The sequence below is a fragment of the Dipodomys ordii genome, unplaced genomic scaffold (genome assembly GCF_000151885.1).
Source record: "Dipodomys ordii isolate 6190 unplaced genomic scaffold, Dord_2.0 Scaffold28, whole genome shotgun sequence".
Classification (NCBI taxonomy): Eukaryota; Metazoa; Chordata; class Mammalia; order Rodentia; family Heteromyidae; genus Dipodomys; species Dipodomys ordii.
In genome coordinates this window covers 7,081,009-7,102,181 of record NW_012267244.1, presented here as the reverse complement: position 1 = coordinate 7,102,181, position 21,173 = coordinate 7,081,009, and the positions used below count along the sequence as shown (strand labels likewise).

The following is a 21,173-nucleotide window of genomic DNA, read 5'->3' as shown; positions in this document are numbered from 1 at the left end:
GTGGCTCAAGTGGTAGAGTGTTAGCCTTGAGCTGAAGAGCTCAGGGGCAGCGCCCAGGCCCAGAGTTCAGGCCTCATGACTGACAAAAAAAAAAAGTACAAAGAGATTTTCACCATCATTTGGCCTTTTGTAGGATTCCTTTTTAGTCTTTAAAAGAGATAATAAAGACCATGTATTATTTCTGCGTATCCTAGCAAACCAACACTTTAGTGATAGACAGAAAGAATGGCTTTACAACACTTGATACTCACAAGACACCATGTTGGAAATGAACTTTACAACTTTGGGGGAAGGAAGCTGGGGTGGGGGAGAAAATGAGGGAGGGGGTAATAATGTTAGAAAAAAATGTACTCATTACCTTACTTACATAACTGTAACCTCTCTGTATATCACCCTTCCAATAAAATAAAAAACAACAACATTCTATTAGACATAGAAAGAATGGCTGTCCCCAAAATGTAGTGTTTTTTTTAAAAAAATATAATTTATGAAACTATCTTACTGGTTTTGGTTTCTTTTCCCTAGGTCTTTGAAAGCCAATGATAGTGCAGTTATAATCGGTAGCATTCTTTCACAATTCAGAAAGCGCACTCTACTTGCTTGTACCTAGCATCAGTCAGCTTAGGGAACTGAAACATGAACTCTTTGTTTCCTGAATTTGAATAGGACAGGACTCTTGTCATCCCTAGCCCAGCAACAGATACTGCCATGTCTAATACCATTTCGTCTTATCAACAAAAAAAGAAGACTGAAACACAATCCTAAAGGCCTTTGGAAGGAGGTTTAGATGAAGATAATGACATTCCCTGGAGACCCACCTGCCATCTACACCTTTCTTCTCTTAACTCATTGGCTGACTGCCCCTGACCTCAGCCAAGTTCTTAAAGACAAGATCAAGGCAAAGAAGCAAGTCATGTTACTCTTGGCTTATGATTTCTTGTAGACACCAGCATGACTGGAGATCTTGCTTTATCTCTACCTAGGATCTTAGAATTTATATATACAACATTCCTAGTACAAGCCCATGATTTCAAGGGGGATTCATTGGATGAGTTTTTAATTATTGTTTGATACAATCCGAAGTATTAAAGTGTAGTTTCAGCAAGAAAAACTGCAAAAATATTTACCATTCTAACACTTTTTGCAGTTTTTTTTCAGACATTGCAGAATCAAAAATAGCTGCTTTCTTAAACTCTTAAACAATTTGAAAAGGAAAGCCCTCAAGAATACTTATGTAGATGGAGCTATGCACTCTATCCTGAATATACATTGCATGTTTTTTTTTAAATTATAGATAACTAAAGGGAGAACTATTCCTTAGAGAAAGAAAGCAAATGTTAAAGTATCATTTTTCTTAGTTATTTGATGGTGCAAAGAAGTGCTTAATTTTTCTAAACAATAATGTTACACACCAAAAGACAGGGAATGCAGGGTAAAGTTTTTGACTCTATACATATTCTTACCAGTTGAGACAGAGTAAGAAAGCAATTTTGCTCTGTGAAACTATTTGGTCCAGGGTTATAATGCCTAGGGATGCTAGAGGAGCTATAAATAGCAAAGACATAGAGAGACGCATTTAGGAAGATGAAGTAAAAAACAAAATCTAAGGATGTAAGGAGTAACCAACCTAAAGTTTTCTACAACGATCCACTATATGTAGATAATGTTACTTACAGTGAACGCTATTTCTTTTAAAAGGATATTTACCCATTATTAGTTGTTTGTTTCTGTGCTATTTCTCCTCTGTATAATTGTTTAACTGATTTATATTAGGAACATAGAGTAGGGTAATGGAGAAGTGATAAGCTTTCAGATGGGCAGATCAGTCATGAAGTAGCCTTGCACAAGTCACATACACTCTGTGATACTCAGATTTACTCACATTTAAACATAAAAATGATACATATCTGGAAGTTTCCCAAGAAAGATTGACTTTGATGCCTGGATTATGTATTTTAATAAAAATTCATTTTGTCTTATTTTCCTCCCTACTGTAGTGATTCATCTTGAGTCAAGATTGGGTCCTGGTCAAAGCTCTGTTGTTCAGTGTGTGCAGTTACTTCTGTACTTTAGTTTGTACACAATATGCAAGGGTTGAAATCTGACTCTGTGCTATGACTCTGTCACTCTAACCATTCAATTGGATGCAATTTTATGAATGGTAGTAGACTCATTAGTAGAGACTTTGTGCCAAGAACAAATAATTCACTGCAAAAAACCACCCATAATGCATAGGAGAGTTATATCCCTTTAGTAAGTAAGTAATACTGTAGTGAGCTGATGAATTTTTTTTAAATGAAAGAAAAAATGCACATCTTGCACATGAAATTATCCTGATCAAACTTCCACCTATCATTTAAAACCTATGGTCATGCTGAATGCATATAACTTAGAAATGCATAGGAGACTATGAAGAGACGCAAGCTTTATATGTGCTTTGTGTAAAGCCATGTTAAACCTTTAGAGAGAATAAGGAAGATACTTCCATATTTATCTAAAGTTTGTAACCCCAGTGCTCCACTAACAGGTCACTTGGACTTACTTAGTTCTCATTGTATAAAATAATACTTGACTTCAAAGAAAAAGAGAAAAACAAAAACTAAGTCCCTCTTTTCTGAGGAGCTGAAATCCTTTGTGTCAACTGGTTGACCCTTTGCCCTGTAAGGTCCTATAGGAAATCTTTTGTAGCACAGGGCAGGGGGGGCTTCTTCCATGTGGTGATGTTTACATAGCGAGGTGAGCCTGAGTGAAAGAAAAAAATCTCATAAACACATGAAAGATTTTGTTTCCTGACAGCAGGAAAGCTGACTGATATGGTTACTGACCGACTCGGTTACTCAGAAGAAGAAGAAAAAAAAAGTCAATAGTCTATTGGGGACACTTTCAAAGACCCAGGGGACGGCAAAAGGAAGTAAGCCAAGTGTAGACTTAAGTGGAGAGAGATGGGTACTTGGGGCAGAGGGACAAGATTGTCTTTGAATCCTGCTTGGGATTTGCCTGGGGGAATTTCCTGACCCGTCCTTTATGACCAGGCTCTTTGTGTATTGCAGGGTGCCTCTGGGCTCCCCGCGGAGCAGTTCCCTTGGGAGGGCTGAGGCCGAGCTCACACCTCCCTGGCTCACGAAGTATCTGCCCTCCCGGCCCCCCCAATACCCCCCGGGGTCTCCTTTAGGATGGCGGGAGCCTGGAGTCTGACACTTCTTCAGATGGGACCCGCGAGCCCTGTGCGCCCATAAACCCGCGATGGCTATAGTTCTTGGCTGATTTTGCTGAGTTTCATGCGCTCCTAAAGAACTACCCGTACTCAATTGTTTCATGCTTGCCTAACCCACCAGAGCCTGGGGCTCCTTTCCCCTAATTCAGAACGCGCAGCGTGGGGGCGGGGAGTGGGGGTGGGGAAGGTGTGGGAAGGAGGGGGAGGAGAGGGGGTGTCTGGGAGCCCTGGGCGGTGGAATGGAGTGACTCGCTGAATGGGGAGTCTAGCAGTCCCCCAAGCCGATTGGTACTTCACGTCAGGAAGAAACTCTAAGAGGTGGGAGTGCCTGGGGAGGGAGGGAGGGAGGCTGGGAGGCAGTCCCCACAGCGGGTTTTCCGCCCCTCCGCCCGCTAGCCTAGCCTGCGCTCTGAGGAGTGGCTGGAGCTTGCAGGGCGCTTTCTGGAGCCCGTGAATGAACCCTCCTCCTCTCCCTCCTCCTCTCCCTCCTCCTTCTGCTCGCCGAGTCTCCTCCTCGGCGCTGACGGTACCGTGATATAATGATGATGGGTGTCACAACCCGCATTTGAACTTGCAGGCGAGTTGCCCCAAGCCTTTCTGGGGAAGAGCTCAAGGCGCGAGGGTGCAGCCGCCGCAAGCATTAGGTCCTGAGGATAGGAACTGGGACCGGGATCGGCGACCAGCCCGGCATCCTCCCAGCCTCCAGCACCGCCGGGCACCGTCCTCCACCCTTCCCCGAGCCGCCACCGGGCTTCCTATGTGACCCGCCCGGGCGACGCGGAGCGTGACAGCGCAGCGGACCGTTCTGCCCCACGACTGCAATCAGCTGCCTTTCAAGGTAATCACGTTTCTTTTGTTCCCCCCTCCCCATTTTAAAAGAAAGAAAGAAAACTTATAGAAAAAAATACCCCGCGAGTTTAGGGGGAAAAAAAAAGAGGTGCATTGCAATTGGTAGAGGGCTTTAATGAAGGCAAAGAGAACTATAAAGAGAAGTTAAAAAATTATGTGCTCTTAAAAGAAAAAAAAAGCACAACACCCCAAAGGCACAGGTAACTTTCAGGGAGGCTTTAGAAGAGAGGAAGACTGAGGAGGTTCCCTGGTGCTGAAAAAGATCCAGACAAAAGAAGTCTGGGGAGGGGGGGGGGTGGAGTGAAGGGGAAAGGACACACAGAATGGAGAGAAAGTAGAGAAACCCTGGAAAAGTCGTGGCATCTTGAACTGGGAGAAGGGTTGGGATTCCTGACACCTTGGCTTTTGTTATTTGCGTACGGGTTCGAGGCAAAAGTTTGAATGGGGACTCCAGTGCCTTGGCTTTGCACCAGTCCCCGAAGCCACCTGGGTACCTAGGCTACCTGGCGTCCCGGCCCCTGTGTGTGGTCAGTGCCTGGCGTTCCTGGAAAGCCTCTCTGGAGCAGCCCCTGACAGGGCAGCGGGCTCCACAGCAGCTCTGGCCCCCCGAGAAGGTAATCCCCTCGATCTGCAGGCAGTGCGGGAGAAGGACTAGCAGCGGAGGGGTGCCGGGTCTCGGGCTTCAGTTCTTTCACGACTTGGGGGGTTGTCACGGCCCTCTCAGGGAGCCCCCTGGGTTCTTTTGTCCTGCGCGCGGTGCGCGCTCGGGGCCGGCAGGAAAGGAGCCGGGGATGGGGGTGGGGTCGTCGGAGCCCCGCGGAGGTCTAGGAGGAGCCTGGGCGGGAAAGCTTGCCCTGAAGCCAAAGAAAGGTGGGCCCCCCTTTTTTTTCATCCTCACCCAGGAAAGAAAAAAAAAACAAAACACGAAATGGGGGGGGCTGTCGCTCGGGTCTCAGCAAGCAAACCAGTGCCTAGGACACTGTAGACAAAGGTGGTTCGGGGAGACCCGAGTTAAGGGTCCACCGTGCAGCCTTTCCGCCTGCAGAACAGCGCTCTGCGCTGCCCCGGGCCGCTTCCTACCCGCTCCCAGCGCTGGGCTCTAGTTGAGCAACTTTCCTAGCGGGTCCAGTGGCTGCGGAGCGCGGAGCGCGTGCGGGGAGTCCCGGGCACGCCCTCCGCCGGAGCGCCCCACCGCCCGGCGGGGACGGGGGCGCTGCGGAGCCACTGCGCCGCTGCGGGCGGAAGGGGGTGCCGGGGTGTCCCGGCTGGGTCTCGGTGTCACTGGGCGTGGAGCGGGACGGGTGTTAGCGGACAGAGGGGGTAGGAAAACAGTGTCATAGCCTCAGCTATTCACCCTCGGATCCAGCTACGCCCTGGCAAGTCCTGCCTGTCTCTGGGAGATGGTGCGGGCTTAGGGGGCAGTCTCTGGGACTCTCGGAAAGAGGCGTGGGCACGTTGTACAAAGTCTAATCAGCGTCCTTGCTTCTCATCTTTGTGTCCTGCCTCACCCCCTCCATCTCCCTCCCACCCCGTCTCCATCTTCTCCACCTCCCTCCTTCCCCTTCTCCACCGCCTCGCTCCATCTGCGTCCCCTCCCCCACCGCTGACAAATGAATGGCGAGTGTGAAATCCCTGCCTTCCTGGTCCGTGGAGGCCGGCTGGAAGGGAGGGGCGAGAGGGGCGGTGCGCAGCTTCGGGGTCGGTCTCCAGCTCCCGCTTCCCTCGCAGAGAACCCTGATGTCTAGGAATAGAGTTTTGCGGCGGGTGTGGGCTCCCCCTGATGGAGAAATTCAGCACCAGTGAGAGAGAGAGAATAAAAAAGAGAGACCCTCCCACCCAACACAAATGATTCACTTCCACAGTCTTACGTTCCAGGTTGTGAATGACTCTTTTCTCCATCCAGTCCTTATTTTGCACTGTGGGATCTGGGATTTGGAGGAGTGACCAAAAAATTAAAAAAAAAAGAATTTGTGTTTCCAAGTGCCTGGTGGTACCTTTTTGAGAGTTGCCTGGACGGTCCCCGGACCTTCTGGGAGGATCCCACTCCACCACTTGGTATTTCCAGCTTCGGGAATCTTAGTCAAGCAGGTGATTTAAGTTGTGCACTTTTACAAATCTTCTCTAGGTCCACGCCGTTGCAAAATCAAGGTTCCTATTCCAGAACTTAAAACTTCCCTAACTTTAGGACCCACGTTGTTTATGGAAATAGGGTGCAAGGGGGCGCAGGGGGCTCACGCCTGGAGGCAAAGGGAAGGAAAGGAGGCCTGCGGAAAGCCGGAGGGGACAAAGGAGGGGAAGAGAGAAAGCGAACAAGAATGGAACAGAGGTGGGCAGAAGCACGCCAATAGCTGGAACCAGAAGCACTCGTGTCGAGGTTTTTTGTTGTTGTTGTTGTTCTGAATTTCGGGCGTCGTTTTAAGATACGTCTCAATGCTCCAAGTGTTAACCAACGCCTCTGCAGAGGCGCGCGCGCTTGGATGGAAGGGTGGGAAGGGACTGGAGGAGCCGCGGCGGCCCAGCTCCACCCACTGAATCTGTGCGCTGGGCCGTCAGTCCTTCATCTCTCAGCCTCTAGGAGGAACTGAGCCCAGCACTTCCCTCAACGCCGGGAGTGGGGGGAAAAGGGGGGGGGTCGCCAGCCGCCACGTGGGCTGGAGTTTCCACTCCAGGCCGTAGACGGGTGTGACTTCCTGGGCTCCGAGTCAGCTGCACAGCTGCACAGCTGCACGGGCGGTCAGCGCAGCCTGAGTCCAGAGGCGCCGGGGCCAGGGGGCTAGGGCTGGACTGGGGCGGGGCTGCACTGGGGCGGAGCGGAGGAGGGCGGGGCCCTGGCTTTGCCCGGAGTCCAGCGGCCGCCCAGCCAGAGCACCAGGGCGGGCGGCGGCTGGAGCGGATCCAGCTTCCATCCAGACAGTGCTACATGCTCTTATTCAAAGGCTTTACGGTTTTTTTTTTTCTTTCTTGCTCTTTGGAAGTGATAGAGGTAGAAGAAGCTCCAAGTAAACTTTTTTTTTTTTTGGCGTAACAATGAGACGAATTTGTCCCGTGGTCCATGTATTAGTTTAAAAACACGTTCAAGTCGGTCTGAAGACTATTTTTAGCTGGGTACGAGAATAATCACTTTGGAGAATGCCATCCAGTGCAGAATGGCAGGACATTGCTTTTGATAGATTTCCACCAGGGCAAACAGTGAAAGGTTGCTGCTATTGTGACTCTGTGATCCCTGACCAGGCGCCCTAGGGCCGGCAAGCTGGTGAGGGTGGGGGGGGGCACCTCTGAGCAGGGACTTGCAGGAAGACTATGTTTTTCTGGTTCTGTTTTGGAGGAACTAAGTTCTAGTGCTCTTTTTTGGTATCACTTTCAATTGTTGCTAATTGGTCCTTTTTCCTTTTCCTTTCTGCCTAAAATCTGTGGCCTACATGATGCTGAGTATACAGTTAAGCAATTGGGCCAAACTCATTGTGAAAATATTCATCTAAAGCAGTAGAATACCTTTTAAGAACTTAATATAAAAATAGAAAGGTAATAATTAGCTGAAAAAGACTCGATTCCCAGTTTCAGAACCGCGTATCAGCCTCAGAGTCTGACTTTTCTTGAGTTCTAAGTAACACCGGGAACATTCTGTAATGTGATGTGCCTGTCCCTAGCAGAGCTACAACAGGATTTCCAATAGTTTTCAAAGCAATTGAGCAATGACTTCCTCCAGCAGGAAGTCCCCAGTTCTTAATCTTCTCGTGGGTGAGATTCACTTAGAATTTATGTAAGAATTCAAAGCTTTGTTTCTTTTGGTACACAAAAACATTATAGCTCTCCCTAAATCAGTTTGAAAGGAATCCCCTCAGGTGGATGTGTATTTATATATGTAGGCTTCTTCTTTTTCTTTGGTCTTGAAAATTAGAGGGGGAAGCCTCTGCTATATTCCTCCAAAGCCTCTTATCATATCATGCCAAATTCTGTTTGGAAAGGAACTAAAGAGCTAACTCAAAGCTCATTTTGATTAATGAGAAAGGTTTATCTATTGTTCCATGCTTTCTTACACTGCTTAGCTTAAACATTTTCTGGTTAATGATTGGTCAGTAACTGAGCATCCAAATCTTTGAGAGCACAAAGATCAACTAACTCTGTCTCCTCCAAACAAAGAACTAAGCCTTCCTTTCCTGGGAGCTTTTAAGTATGCTTTGTTGAGTTTCTTCATCAGTAGACACTGCATTTAAAATGGAATATATCACTGTGAAAGAGTATAACTTTTCAAAACATGGGCTTCTTTTAAGGCAAAGAATGAATTACTATATAGTAGGTTATAGCTTCACCACTCACCTAGGGAAATTAGAGCAGACATTTATTGTTGGAAATTACTTGCTCTCACCTGAAAAAAATAATATCACCTTTTGTACAGGTTTGTTTGTCCTGTACCAGAAAATACAAAGCCTTTATTCTCCTTGGTTTGGAATCAGAACAAGGAGTTAGAGACCAACCTCCATATGAATTGGTGAATTATGGCCCATTCCTTCTTGTACTTAGATGGGTAAATTACACACACACACACACACACACACACACACACACACACATACACACCATGTATGTTTAGAGATATATAGATATATACATCTATATATAGATCTATATTTATATCTATTTGTCTTTAGATCTCTCTATATATTAATCTGACTAGATCTATTATATACAAAATGGTACAAATGTAGATCTACATCTGTATTTATATCTATTTTTATGTCTATATCTATGGCTATCCTAATTCTTCCTTCTAAGAGTTTTAAGACATGTTAACACGTATAAAATGAGGTTTCTTATTTTGCAATGAAAACAGATAATGCATAGTGTATTATAGTCATGTTACTAGTCAACGGCTAATTCAGCTCTATATGAGGTATGGTGGTTTAGGCACCAGACTTAGGATCAGAAGGTCCCCCCCTGGGAAAACCAAGTTGAGACAGAACATCTGGAGCTTCAATGTCATAATTTATTAATTAATATATAGTTGTAAAGACCAAATTTCACACGATACTATTACTACTGTCTAATAAGTTCCTGAAATTTCATGTCAAAGCATTACCTGTTTCTTTGTATTACAGTGATTCTCCCTTAGAAAGAACTAAGGAGTAATACTATGGTACACAATGCCCATTGCATTTACCTTGTATCTAAAGTATCCTGGACAGTTGGTTGTCTAAAGGAACTGGTAGGACAGTAGACAAAACCACCATGTCTGAGTCCTTAAGTTACCCCTCCATGAGCTGGGCTTCTCTAAGATGGAGGGAGAACTTTGGCTCTTTCTCCAAGGTAGCCCATCCCCAGCATGAACCTGCTCTCTGCAGACAGTTCTCATGGAAAGGAGATCTGTTGACCTTGTCTCTTGTGTCTCTCCAGCAACCAAACAGTTTCTGTCAGCTGTTTCTTGATTGTTTGAGGACTTTTTCCTTTCCTCATTCACTTTCCTGAAGTATGAGTTTAAATATAGGCACCAGCTCTCCTATCACCTTGGTCTTTCCAGGCACATAGGTCTGTTATCACATACAGACGGTGTATAGAAGATAGACACTGAAGAGCAGAGGAGTGGAAATGGGGGTTGGAGTGAGGCTAAAAACAAAAAAAGAATCTTCAGTAAGCTCAAATGAAGAAGGAAGACAGTCCCTACACAATTAAAGTTACAGACCTGGCTTTTGGAAGATGAGAGAAGTGGAACGAATGTCCCTGGATGCTGAGGAAGAAACAATTAAAATGTAGAGCCCTGACAATGAATGTCCTTAACTGCATTCTGATACACTTACTGGAGAGAGAAATGAACTTTCTGTGAGTGTTGCAACTCAAGTGCCCATAGAACCAAGTCCGGAGTGGAAATGGATAAGCAGCTAAGTGGGGTCAGTGATATGACCTCAAGCATGCAAGGGCAGTGGGTGACATTTGATTACTGCTGTTGATTAGCCAGTTGGAATATGAACCTAGTGCTGCCAGATCTTCTGATTTAGTAGGACAAAGAAATGGGACCTGGCATGAACACTGCAATTTCTAAGTTGGAGTGACTTATTCAAACATATATGCCACTTCTAGCACTGTATCCTAAGCCTGTCTGGTCTCTGAAATATTTGTAATATACTGGCTTCCTTCCCTAGTTTAGTTTTAAAGATAGGTTTAGGGCAAATGATGGGAATACTTACGTAGATGAAGGAAACTTTCCCACTCATGCAAAATATTAAAGTCATTTTTATGTGGATAAAATGTGATATAAAGTGAGTTTTGATTTCTGTCTTGAGTAAACCATTAAGATATAGAAGGCCCAGTCCTGGAACAGACTCACACCTCTGTCCTCTGGTCTTGCTTATTTTAAGATTTGATATAAGTTGACCCATTGTAACAGTGAGATGTACAAGACACTATGTTGGAAACAAACGTTACAACTTCGGGGAGGGGGAGAAGGAGAGGGTGTTGTTGTGGAGGTGGGAGTGGGAAGGAAAGGAAAGGAGGGGAAAAACAAAGGAGGAGGCAACCATGCTCCACAGGAAATGTCCTCATTACTTGCTCATGTAACTGCAACCCCTCTGTACTGTATTTTCACAATAAAAAAAGCACAAAAAAGATTTGATATCTTGGATATTGACAGGTATCAGACGTTATTATTGAGTCATAATAAATATTCAACTGCACCAATTCAAATGTATTTCCACTATTAATTAGCCCTACATGCTTTTATTCATGAGGGGCTATGGATACTTCCAAGTAAGTTTCTGAATAAAACCTAGAAGCACTAGTGATGTATTTGATTTAATAATGTTCTTTAAGGGACTTTTCTGAACCTGGGATTATATAAGTGTAGGAACTATTAAGTTGAATAATATATAGTTCTGCCCTCCAGAAGCCAAATATTCTACAGAAGAAATAAAGCACACCTAAAAATAATCATTCAAAATACATCATGGTAAGTTGTAAGGAAATTTGTTAAAAACAAAGTTGTCTTCTGGTTTTATAGTGATTCATTCAGATAGATACCCATGGTTGCATCATCTTTGATAGAATTTTATCATACAACCTAAACTTTCATCTTGACTGTCAAGTTGTATCTTCAGTTTTTGTAAAACATTGTAAGGTAATTGAGATGTATCTAAAACGAACTCATAAAATGTACCTGCTTGCTGAATATAAGATATATCTTCTGAATATCTTATAAGATATTCAGAAATTTAAAAACATACCTCCTAATTAGTATTTGTCAATATCTGTTAGCATATCATAGTCATTTACTACAAATAACAGATTCAATTGTCAAGGTGCATTAAGGATTACAAAATGCATCCTTGCCATTGTGAACTACCAGTTGACCTATAGAGAACCTCAGTATATTAGGTTTAAACAAATATTCCCCAGGAAGTATACAGAATTATGATACTTTGCAATTTTGTTTTGAAGAGGTTCTAACACTTACTTTAAAACATATGAAGTAAAGCCAAAGTGCAAAATAATATTAAGGAAAAATTAATAACTCTTATAAATTATTATATTGAACTTGAGGACAAAATTGGGCTTGGATTCTTCTCGCATGTACTTTTTTTTAAAATTCAGGTTTCCTAGATAATAGAGAACTTAGTTGTTTTTGAAAAGACAAAAGATACCAAATCCAATATTTCTCAGTGAAGATCTCTTCCTTTGTAAAAAGGCCCAAGATTATTTAATCAGCTTTCTAGTACTAGATTTAGCACACAATACGGGACGTTTCAAGTCCATAAGTTCTTGGACTTCTTGAGTTGGTGGTTTTTGGGAAGGCAATGTCTTTTTATTTCTGGAGCAATGTAGTAGAGGAAGTCCCTCATCTCAAGGCAGCCCAGAAACAAAAGAGAGGAGAGACCAACGCCCCATAATCCACTTTAATGGTATTTCCCCAAAGATCTAAGACCTCCCACAAGGCTCCATCTCTTAAATCTTCCCCTGCTTTCCAGTAGTGCCAAGCTGAGGATCAATCCTTTGGACATAGGCATTCGAGGGCCACTTAAATCTAAACTAGAGCAGTCCCCAATACTTATTTTCTTTGTGATTATAACTTCTAAAAATTCAAACAGGAAGGGACCCAGATTGTTAACTATTTTTCCTAAAGTCACACAAATTAATGGTAAAGCCCAGGACAGGATTTCTTGATTTTTTTTTTTTAATGCAGAATAGTTTCTTTCACTATTTACTCTTGAGACCTTAGAACTGTTTGAAGTGTTTAAAAATTCTGACAAGTATTGGTCACTTTTGTCACCAATAGCTCCTCCTTACATTTATTTTGTTTGTTCAGCCAGCTAGAAAGTCACCAGTGTCTGTGTTTTAAAAAGCCTGCTGAGGTCTTTATGTTGTCTTGATGTCACGTGCCTGAGCTACCAAAGGGTTCCTTCTTACTTCAAGTCTGACTTTCAGCATCTCTATTGCTTCTTCGTCTTCATCTTTGCCATCGTCTCTTGCTCTATTCTTGACCAGCTTACTGTTCCTAAATAGATTTTGTGGTCACTTCTCCCTCATTGTGCCAGCTTCTACCCCTGAGTTACTTGGGCTGTGGTCGCTATTGTTCTTCCCATGGCTACCCAATTGTGGCTGTTACATATATCCATATGGTTATATGGCCTCAAATTGAGTTATGAAATTATTTTAGTAACTATTACCTTGAGTAAGACTCAAAGTAATAATTAGAGTGTTGAGATAACTTCTCCTGTTACAAGTCTCCTCTTGTTTTTACAACCCAAGAGGAGCTATTTCTTTGACCACACACAACGTCCAAGTAACATGTGATTTATGGCCTGCCACCAGCCTGAATGCTTGTGATTTACTTTGCTTTTTTTGTCTTTTTCTAGGACAAGATGTTGATAAATATAAAAAGCCTCTTATGGATGTACTCAATCTTAATAGTAACCCATGTACTACATAAAGGTGAGTGTGGTAGCAATTACTTTATTGCTATTGGAAATTAAAATGTTATACTGGGGGATGGAATGACAGTATTAAAACACCACAATAAAGAGTTGTCTTCTTCTTTCTTTTCTTTCTTTTTTTATTGTAAAAGTGATAAGAATTGTCTTAAATCTGTTGAATTCTTAAAACTCTTGTCAAGATAATGTTACACTGAAAGTAGTAGATTTAAATAAAACAATTAGAAACACAAACAAACTGGGGGCTAACATTGGAAGCAGTCTTTCAGTAACTTCCCACATTATTATTATTATTATTATTATCATCATCATCATCACTTTCTTGTCAGTTATGGGGCTTGAGTTAAGGACCCAGGTGCTATCCTTGAGCTCTTTTGTTCAAGGCTAGCACTCTACCACTTTAAGCCACAGCTCCACTTCCAGCTTTCTGGTGATTAATTGGAGATGAAAGTCTCATGGACTTTCCTGCCCAGGATAGCTTTCAACCGTGATCCTGAGACTTCAGCCTTCTCTGTAGCTAAGATTATGTGCGTGAGCCTACTATTATTTATCTGATAGTGTTTCACTGTATAACCCAGCCTGATTTCAAACATCCATCTCAGCCTCCTCATAGTGCTGGGATTACAGATGTGAAGCATCACATTTGGTTCCCATATTTACTTTTGAACTGTGCATAAAGTTCATAGATGGCATTGATATGTGGTTAAAATTTCTATTCTTCCAATACTAGTTCTCAAAGATTTTTTTTTTTTTGGTCAGTCATAGAGCTTGAACTCTGGGCCTGGGCGCTGTCCCTATGCTCTTCAGCTCAAGGTGAGTGCTCTACCGCTTGAGCCACAGTGCCACTTCTGTTTTTCTAGTGGTTTATTGGAGATTAGAGTCTCATGGACTTTCCTGCCCTGGCTGGCTTTGAACTGTGATCCTCAGATCTCAGCCTCCTGAGTAGCTAGGATTACAGGTGTGAGCCACCGGCATCCAGTCTAGTTCTCAAAGATTTTACTCTGCCAAAATTTTTTTTTGTTATTGCTTTTTAGTTGTTAATGGATTTGAACCCATGGCCTCACACTTGTTACGTGAGCATTCTACTATTTTGATCCATCACTTTCTCACCTGCAGTCACTTTTGCTTTAGTTATTTTTCATGACAGATAAGTACCACCATGGACAGGTTTTTGGTTGAATTGGGGTGTCATGGAATTTCTTCCCCACTGTGGTTTCAAACTGTGATCCTCTGATATCCACTTTCTGAATAGGTAGGATTACAGGTATGAGCCACTGCTCCTGGCTGAAAGAAGGACTGAAACACTCAGGAGGCTAGAATTTGAAAAGAATTAAAATTGAAAGAAGGTTGACAGCAAATGTTTGCAGTTACCAGCCTCTGTCTTCTTTGTTCATAGATCAAGACAGGTGCACATGCACTGTTTTCCTCAGTTTTAAATTACATGGCCACTTAGTAAGCGTTGTATAATTCCAAGTCCACTATTAAGTATATGTAAAGAGACAGCAAAGCATTTGAAGAGAATTCAGATTTGATCTGCTTCTGTCTTGTTCCTCCCCAGATTCAGCTATTACTTTTTTCTTCCCATTCACTTCATACCTGAAACAGTTAGAAATAATTTCCTTCTGTATAGATTTATATTTCCTAGTTTTCCACATATCATTTCTCTTACTTGGTACTCCTTCTGCTCTTGACAGTTCTATTTTAATTCATTCAAGAGACTCAAGGTTCAGGTGTGACTTCATCTATTCACTTATCTATCCATTCTTTCTTCCATTCATCTGTGATCTCCATATGTACTCACAAACTACTATTTGACAGTCATTACTTGAGTGTTATTTTTTTTTGCATCAGCTATTATTGTAGCTGTCCAGGAATATACTAGTGGATGAATCATGCATTGTCCAAGCCTTTATTTTATTGAATCCTTACATGAGATGCAGAATAAATGAGTAGAATCTAGCTGTTTTCTGATGGATAAAAATAAAACGGAAAGTCGTAGTAGGGATTGGCTGTTTTGTGTATGTGAGGGGGGATTGGTAAGGTCTCTTTGAGAAACTAACATTTAAGTCTGAGAATGATGCAGGGTAGTCAACCAGCCAAGAGACAGCAAGACAACAGAAAAGTTACTGTATTTGAATACTAGTGAGCAAGAGGAAGGTAGGAGATATGGACAGAGATATAAGCGGATGCCAGCTCATCCAAATAATTATACTAAAGATTGGGATATAATTTGCTAAATGCAAATTATATTGCTTAATTTTTACTTTTACTCCATTTACTCCATTTTAGTCTCCATTTATTTCTGATGTATTTTTTCAAATTTTTATTTTTGTTACTATAAAGGTGATTTACAGAGATGTTACAGTTACAAAAATTAGGTAATGAGTTTAGTTTTTGACAATGCCATCTCTTCCTCTGCTCTCTCCCAATTTTTCCCTTCTGTTCTCACTCATAAGTTTTATAGTTCATTTTCAACATAGTGTCTAGTGAATATCACTGCTACATTTGTTCATCATTTGTCCCTTTGTCCCTATGTGTTTAATAGTAACTGATTGAAACATTTATTACTTCTGTGTTATAAAGAGGAAACTGAGGCACCAAGAGAAGCAATTTGCTACAAACTCTACATGTTAGAAGTAATGAAGTCAGGAGAAGACCCATGGGAGTCCTTTGGAGTGTGATCTCTTCATCATTGTGTAACACCTCCCAACAGTTGAGGCAGTGGAGGTTATAGAAAGTATTAGAATTTTATTCCAAGTACAGTAGAAAACAGTGAAGGAATTGAGCCCAAAAAAGATACAAGTTAATAAATGGTTTTCAAATTTATTCTTCAGTCCTGTGAAGATTTGTTTTTATAAGAGCAAAAGTTGCAACAGCATTGAGAAGACCATGGTGGCGACCTGTGCATGTAATGGGTAGCTGTGTCAGCTAGTGGTCCTGGAGATGGAGAACTTTGATTTGAATGTGTGTAGGCAGAGGACTCAAACCTACTAATGCACTGCATGAGGTGTGCTAAGGGAATGAGAGTTCTCAAGAATAAGCTCATTATTAGGATATCCACTCACTTGCCTTTCCTAACCCTCCACTATTTTTTCTAGCCAATGCAAAAACCCTCTGCCCATGTTTCTATTGTTCCATGTGTTGTTCTAAGGATGATAATACATATAGCTTCTGTGACAAGTTATTTTCTTCCTTTTTTCCTAATTAGCTGACAAGCTGGGAAAGGACTGCCAATCCTGTTATAACAGAGGCTTGACACATTTCCAGCACTTAAACATTTTATGTGTTGACTGATTGGCTGAATGAATGCCTCAGTGAATGACCCAGGTGGCTATCAAAGTCTAGCATCTACTAGCAGTTAATAGTCCCAACAATTGTCGTCTTTAACTTTTTCAGGAAGTGAAGGTGAAATGCTCAGACAAAGAAGGGCAATAACTGCCTATGAAGAGATGAAGAGAGAGGATTTAGAAAGGATATAAATGGAGAGGGGAATTGGTTTGGGCAGCTAGTAGTGGTAGAGGAATTGGAGAAAGTAGTGAGTAAACATACCCACAGTTAAGTTTACATTTTCCGTTTAAAGGACTCCACACAATGAAAAACACAGCAAAACAACATGTAGTTTATTTGAATGATAGTAATGACCAACAATGTTGAGTAACATCTACATATCAGACCTCTTTGTAAATCCATGACCATGGTTAATCCCTGTAATTAATTTAGGGTTAAGGTCAGGAGAAGTTAAATATTTCCTGTGAAAAACGAAAGTGGAAAAATTTAAGGACAGGAGTAGGATATCTTATGAGAAGGAAAGTTTAATGCTCAGAGCAGGAAATGTAACAATATTCTACTGTTGAAATGATACTAGTATGAACCATTATCTGAATCCCTGGGATCCCACCTTTCAAAGTCTAATTGAGGACCAATTCATCTACTAGTTAGCTTTATTTTAACACGCAAAAAGTTCTTTAAAAAATACTATCTTTCAGTGTATAAACTGTCTTAATCCTTGGTTACCTACTTAGGTTTCACTTGAATATTTTATTTTCATGAGCATATATTAATTGCACAAATAACAGGTTTTATTTTGCTATTTCCACACATGTGTGAAATGTACTATGATCATATTCACTTAAGCTATTATTCTTCATTCTTCTTCCAGCTTTCCCCTCTATCATCTCCCTAGTAATTCTGTTTTAACTTTGAGGACCTTGTTCTTATTCTTCTATATGTTTCCCTAATAGGAAAACAAACAAAAAAACCCCAGAATACACATATTTGAGCTAATGAATTAACTAGGTAATGATATTTATCAAGAAAGCCATAAATTCACATATTCTCAATCAAATCTTTATTTGGCCAGCATTTCTGTCTTCCCTCCCCTTCTCACTTCTCTTCTTCCTCTCTGTATATACAGATGGAATTTACATCATTTTTACTGTGCAGAATCTAGGGACAGAATGGGGAGTAATTGATCATTCATTACTTGGAGCTTTCTCTCTTACTATACTCATTTAGACCACAAAGCATCTGGTGGAACACTGAACTTTTTTGTTAGGATACATTTTTATTACTAGACTTTTCAGAATTTCAGGCAAGTTCCTGTGGGTAGCAGATTTAAAAAAAACACATTCATGGTCTATATACATTATAGTCTCAACTACTAAATTTTTTTCTTAAAATATTTAGATTTAGTGAACTTAGTTCTCATGCTTCAGTGATTTAAGACTCAAGATTTAATGCACAAATAGGCATGACTACATAGCTTTTTGCTAATCTTATTTTAGTGAGTGGATTCTACAGGTACATATATTTATGTGAGATCAGATTATTTACTTGTATATATCTTAAATATCCAAAACAATAAGTAGTCATTGGGAAATAGTTATTATAACATAACTATTAATAACATAGTCATTAGGAAAAGTCCTGATTTTCATAAATTTCCTATTGGCTAGATTAGGCTTTCTTTTAGGTTTGTCCCTTCAAACTTAACCCTTAAACTGGAGAATTTATTTTCTAAGCTGAGAAAGGCATTAAAAATGGAATTATTCTCTCTATATTATAAGTGGGAGAAATCTAAGTAACTATCACAGAGTTAAATGCACATCATTTTGGTAAAGGGTAAGCAGGGGAGGGATAGGTGAGTATGTTGTAGAGATAATCTTAATCAAGATATATTGTATAAATTGCTTTGTTAAATGGCAACTCACTTGTAAAGCTAAGAAAGAAAGAAAGAGAAAAAAGAGGGAAATAAAGAAAGAAAGAGAGATGGAGACATTACTTTGGCTGAAGAAATGCCTGGAAACCTGAGTTCAAACCTCAGATCTGATTCCCCCGCCCCCCAAAGAAAAACCCACATCAAACCCCTCACAACAAAACCAAACAAAAACAGTAACAAAAAAAACCCCAACTTCACTTCCTCTGGAAGCTTCTATTAACTCATTCATATTTTCATGAAGTGGGCATTGTTTGTCCATTAACAATAATTCTATTTTCTATTATTATCAACACATTTTCTAGCCTAATCAAGTGTTTGGTAGATGGAGCTGGACTGGAGAGAAGGAAATGATAAAGAATGAAAGGACATTTCCTTTTGTAGACAGTGGTGTTACCTTACAGTCGGTGTATTCTTTGCCATTAATAGTTTAAGGGCTTAAACAGAAAATAGGTATTTCTTTTTTAGAATTAAATGAACAGAAGCGGGTCCCCACCCCCCCCCGCAGGATATAATGAGAAGTAATATTTCATTGCAACGTGATTGCAGCTGGTTTTGCCATTATAATGAAACCTTTGGTCAAATGGGGCCCAAAAAAGGTCCTTCAAATATCAGACTCCTTCATTCCTATGAAATACTCTTTGAAAAGGATATTCTCACAAATTTTATGTTCATTTCTGCAAAGGTAATGTGGCAGTTACCTTAAGCTTTCTCTGACTTGTAAATAGTAATTTTCACTCAACTATTTTTCCTAACACTCGTCCAGTCTTTTAAAACCTGCGCTGTTGATTCTAGTCTGCTTCTCCTTCAGTTCCTGATTACTTGCTCTTACTAATGTCTTATTTTATTACTTATTTTTTTAAAAATTTTAAACACTAAGGGATAAATAAATGTGAACTCCTTATCTCAATATGACATGTGCATTATTTATCTTCATTCGAAAACGATTGAAATTGTGTGCTACTTTGTGTGCAAAATGGTTCTGATTTTTTTCCACAATAAAGATGTAATTAAACCCTCGTAAGGGGTTCCTGTCTGATCACGTATTTAACAGACTTGGTTTGGGTTTCCCAGGATTGTTCAATCTGTCCTTTTTCTCTTTCTTTTAGTCAAAGCGGAAAAAAGCCCCGTTAAGGGCTCCCTGGCTGGAAGAGTCAGCCTACCTTGCCATTTTTCAACCATGCCTACCTTACCACCCGGCTCTAACACCAGTGAATCTCTCAGAATCAAGTGGTCTAAGATCGAAGCGGACAAAAGTGGAAAAGATTTAAAGGAAACTACTGTTCTTGTGGCCCAGCATGGAAATATCAAAATTGGTCAAGACTACAAAGGGAGAGTGTCAGTGCCTACGCATCCGGAGGACGTGGGCGACGCCTCCCTCACCGTGGTTAAACTGCGTGCTAGTGACGCAGGAGTCTACCGGTGTGACGTCATGTATGGGATTGAAGACACTCAGGACACAGTGTCACTTGCCGTGGATGGTAAGTTTTTTTTTTTCCGAGTCCATAAGAAAGTGGTCAGCTTAGCACTTGGTTCAGAAGTGTGAACTGCGACTTGGGAATGATTGTTGCTGGGTGATTAGACCAGGAGAAACATAAACATTAACTCAATAGTCCATGTTTGTTACCAGAACTGAGCTGTTTAAATTTAGAGGCCAATGCAGATGACCTTTCCTGCAACTATTTCATTGGTTCCAGTAGTATAGTAGACTGGAATTAATGAAGACCTCAAAGCATAATACATAGTTTAATAATTTTTGCGTCAGTGTTGAAATGTGTCAGTGATCACTTTTGAAGATGATAAAAGCTGATGTGCATTCCATGTTAATTTTTACAGATGTGGGTGAATTTTCATGTATATACACACACAAACATATACACACACACACACACATATATATATATATATACATATAAACACATACACACAAAACAGTATTCCTTTCTTTCTCACTTTCTTACAAATTTTTATTCATTTATTTTGTTTGTTTTGTGTTGCGTGGATTCAAATTCAGGCCCTTATACTACTAGGCTAAGTGTTCTATCATTGAATTACATTCCAGGAGCTATTAGTGTTATTATTAAAATTTTAGAGTTTATTTTCAAAAATTTAAAATTATAACTTATTGAATAAATAAGATCCTTAATAAATACCACATTATATATCATAGAGTCTTGAGAAGGCCAAGTCTCAATAAACACTTGAATTGGATCATCATCATCATCATCAAGTGAAAAAAATTTAAGGTTAACATATCAGTTGTTAATCACTAAGTTTTGCAGCAAGACATTTCATTTTTATTCTTTTCTTAGTGGTGCTGTATGTGTCACTTAAGTTTAAGGTGGGAGACCAAGCAAAGAAAAATTACTTTAATTGGGTGCACACATAATGTTGTAGCTCTTGGAAGCAGAATGTTTTGGCAAGTCATTAAGCAAAAGTCTAATATCCAGACATAATGAAACTGATTTTCTTCTAAACCTCCCTTTTCCTATAAAATATTTACCTTTCAGAAATATGTAAAAAGGAGATTTTAAAATTCAAACTTTTAATTGTTTAGTTGAAAGGAACTACTTAGGGTTTCAGATACAACAAACGAATCTACAGAGCATCCTGAAACATTCTAATTTTAGTTTGATTTTCTACAAATATGTTTTTATGTTGTCTGTGTATCCACTAAATGTCCTGAGATCTTCTAACCTTTTTATCATTTAGTCAAATTTATACCACTCTTATCTCTTCAAAATCCTAAAGGAGCTAACTTCTACAATTTTTCATCATTAAAGAATGAGCAATGAATTTGTCTCTTGCTCCTCTGGAACAATGAAAATCCCCCACTTAATCTCCTTAGCCCCATGGGGTCTTCAAATTATTCCAACAATTGCAGATACTTACACAAATTGATCTTCCCTGCCTTCAAGAAGGGCTCCTTGTCCCCTCCTTACTGTCGATCTTCAAGACACGTGAACAATTTTTTTTTTTT

At 40.8% G+C, this 21,173-nt stretch overlaps 1 protein-coding gene across 1 annotated transcript in view; it reads left to right on the top strand.

Annotated features, from left to right (window-relative positions):
• Positions 1-3,979: 3,979 nt before the first annotated feature.
• The window catches only part of Vcan (versican), a 103,574-nt gene continuing 86,380 nt past the window's right edge, over positions 3,980-21,173 (top strand). Inside the window, exons 1-3 of the mRNA XM_013015935.1 lie at positions 3,980-4,052; positions 12,904-12,979; positions 19,303-19,674. Of these exons, the coding sequence (XP_012871389.1) occupies positions 12,910-12,979; positions 19,303-19,674 (442 nt within the window). The 5' untranslated portion in view covers positions 3,980-4,052; positions 12,904-12,909. The remainder of the gene's footprint in view (positions 4,053-12,903; positions 12,980-19,302; positions 19,675-21,173) is intronic.